This window comes from Lycium barbarum, chromosome 9, assembly GCF_019175385.1.
Source record: "Lycium barbarum isolate Lr01 chromosome 9, ASM1917538v2, whole genome shotgun sequence".
NCBI lineage: Eukaryota > Viridiplantae > Streptophyta > Magnoliopsida > Solanales > Solanaceae > Lycium > Lycium barbarum.
Genome location: NC_083345.1, coordinates 10,165,619 through 10,168,473, shown reverse-complemented (window position 1 = coordinate 10,168,473; position 2,855 = coordinate 10,165,619). Strand labels below are relative to the sequence as shown.

Genomic DNA, 2,855 nt, shown 5'->3' with positions numbered 1-2,855 from the left:
TTCTAACATATTCCCACATAAGCAAGGCTATTCATTGGAATTGGGTGACATGAACACTACATGACATTCAACTTATTCTATGTGGTGCTTATGTGGCAATTTTTCAAAAACAAATCTGGAAAAAATGGTTTTTATTAAAAATCTATTTTTTTTTTAATTTTATAAATCTCGTTTTTTAAATATATATTCTCGAAAATTGGATTTTTTAATTAAAAAAAATCTGAAAAATGAATTTTTTTTAATTTGGAAAACTGTAAAGTATTTTTTTTTAAAGTGTCCTAAAAATAATTTTTTTAAATGGATTAATTCTACAAAACAAATCTGAAAAAACTGATTAAAAAAAAACATTTTCCAGATTTTTTAATTAAAAAAATTCCAATTTTCTATTTTTTTTTAAGAAACAGGTTTTTATAATTGATTTTTAATAAAAGCCATTTTTTTCAGTTTTTTTTTTTAGAAAATTCAATTTTCCAGATTGTTTTTTAAAAAATATTTTGTCACGTACGCACCACATATAATAAGTTAAATGCCATATGGTGTCCATGTCGTCCAATTTCAACGACTAGGCTTGCTTATGTAGAAATATGTTAGAAATGAGGGGTATTTTTAAATACTTTGCTAACCGTAGGGGTATATTTGACCCCAATTTATAATGAAGGATAAAATATTCAATTTATGAAAGGAGAGTGGTATTTTTTTAACCCTTTTCCCTATATATATATATATATATATATATATATATATATATATATATATATATATATATATATATATATATATATATATATATATATATATATATATTGAACAAAACATTAGTTTTAGGTTCGCAACAAGCATTTGGAAAGTAAAGTTTGCAATATTCTTTATTCAAAAAAGTTCTTTCCATGACATAGTAATTGGAAAGAACACACACTGAACAAGAAAACTATAACAAAAACTCAAGCCCTTGGAACTCCATAAACACTCGTTACGTTGAGTTCTCTATCTCATCCAACTTTAGAGACAAGCATACACTTTAAATTATTTAATTATAATATTTATTAAACGATTTCTCACGTTCGTTTGGGTCTGGTTCATTTTCATCACTTAAGCGTAGACAGAAGGATTGGCGAGGAGGTACTCTTCAACAGCCTTGAAAAGTTCCATGCCTTGTTTTTTGCCTTCATTGTGTTCTTCTTCCTTCAAAACATAATTACCCTTTGTGTGATATTCAGTTGTGCTCTTGCAAACACAGCCTCCATTTCCAGAAGCTTCGAATTTAATATCATAGGTAACTGATTCCAATTTGTCTCCAAGAACATCACCTTCGATCAGTGAATATTTTGTTACCAAATTCTTGTCGTCAATCACATGAAGCTTGTGCTTCAAATACTTTATTGGACCACCTGCCATTTTGATCAAAATTAAGGCAAAATAAGGTTATCAGAGAATTATATGAATAAGTTTGAGCAAAATAAATAAATAAATGTTTGTCTTGTAATTTTTAGTTCCTTTCTTGAATGATTTAAGTTACACACACGGATAGAGACTTTTTGCTGTATCAATGTTTAGTTTTACCTGGACTAGCAGTTTAGTTATCATTTTTACCAATTAATAATAGCAAATGACCTGATTATGTAAATATTTTATGTACTGCAATTGGTGCGTATAACTTAAACTCTTTCCAAAAGCTTAACCAAACAAGTGCAACAATTTAATTAATATTCTCACCTTCGACCAAATTTATGTGATAATTCATTAGCACGAAATTTAAGAAAATTAGAATTTTTTTTTAAACTTGTGATCTAAAATAAGTCTTAGATATTATAATACGACCATTAAACCCTTGTAATAACGTAAATTTAATTACCTTCAACAAAGTTCATCTTCTTGATGCTTCCAGCACCACCATCACCCTCAAGAGTCTCAATATTCTTAACATGTGGCATCAATTTTGGGATAATGTTGTCAGCATCAACAACCAAAGCTTTGAACAACCTAGTAGGTGCAACTGTGGTTGAGACATCATGTGTATAGGTCTTGACACCCATAATGTTAATTTGCCTAGAAGGAAAAGAGAATATTAAGAACTGAATTAATTGCTAGTTTGAGATGTTTTGAGTTGTGGGATATAGTGTAAGTTTTAGATGTGTGGTATTTATAGGGATACTAGATGGCTTATACTCGTGCTGCGTACGGGCCCAACACTTCGGATTATAGTGTATTTATATATATATGTAGATGTGTTTAGATAGTGATAATATAATATATGTATATATATATATATACACACACACTATGTTCAAAATACGATTAATGTAACATTGTAGTTTGTGCTCCGTATCTAAAACTTTATTATATTCGTGTTTGTTACGAAAATTTATTAATACTTTTTAAAAGAGAAGACTTGTTTAAAAGAAAACTATTTTCCTCTCTTTGAGATAAAATAATAGCAATATTTAAGCATTAGTTGATACTTTCAATTTTAATTCGATTAATTTAAAGGTGTAAAGTACTTATTATTTTTTATCAACTTTTAATTTGGATAATTCTAATTCTAATTATTATATTAATTTTAAAAGTTTAAAACGAAACAAAGTAGAAATTGATTTTCTATTTAAACGAAGAAATGCTATTTTTTAATTTTTGGTAAATATTCTCAGTTTAGCTCATTTTACTTGTCATGTTGTCTTTTGCATGGTTTTTTAAGAAAATGTGAATTAGAATTATTCATTTGATATATGAAAAAGTAATTAAATTCTATCTTATTTTAATATATAAGTATTTTAAGTATGTTGCTGTACAATAATTTCATTTGCTCCCACTAATGGGCATGCGGCAATAAATCTATCATTATTGATTTAATTGTTTGA

The 2,855-nt window shown here is 27.1% G+C and overlaps 1 protein-coding gene across 1 annotated transcript; it reads right to left on the bottom strand.

Moving 5' to 3' along the window:
• Positions 1 to 839: 839 nt before the first annotated feature.
• LOC132610694 (pathogenesis-related protein STH-2-like) lies at positions 840 to 2,124 on the bottom strand. Its single transcript, XM_060325051.1, has 2 exons — positions 1,853 to 2,124; positions 840 to 1,388 (listed from the first exon to the last, which is right to left on the bottom strand). The coding sequence occupies exons 1-2, from the start codon at positions 2,031 to 2,033 to the stop codon at positions 1,090 to 1,092; spliced, it is 480 nt and encodes a 159-aa protein (XP_060181034.1). The 5' UTR covers positions 2,034 to 2,124; the 3' UTR covers positions 840 to 1,089.
• Positions 2,125 to 2,855: the final 731 nt, after the last annotated feature.

What these genes read in the sequence shown, in the direction of transcription:
- LOC132610694 (XM_060325051.1), bottom strand. Translation starts at nt 2,033, where the DNA reads ATGGGTGTCAAGACCTATACACATGATGTCTCAACCACAGTTGCACCT. An exon ending in GAAGATGAACTTTGTTGAAG is followed by an intron (nt 1,389 to 1,852) that starts GTAATTAAATTT and finishes TCAAAATGGCAG; the next exon opens with GTGGTCCAATAAAGTATTTG.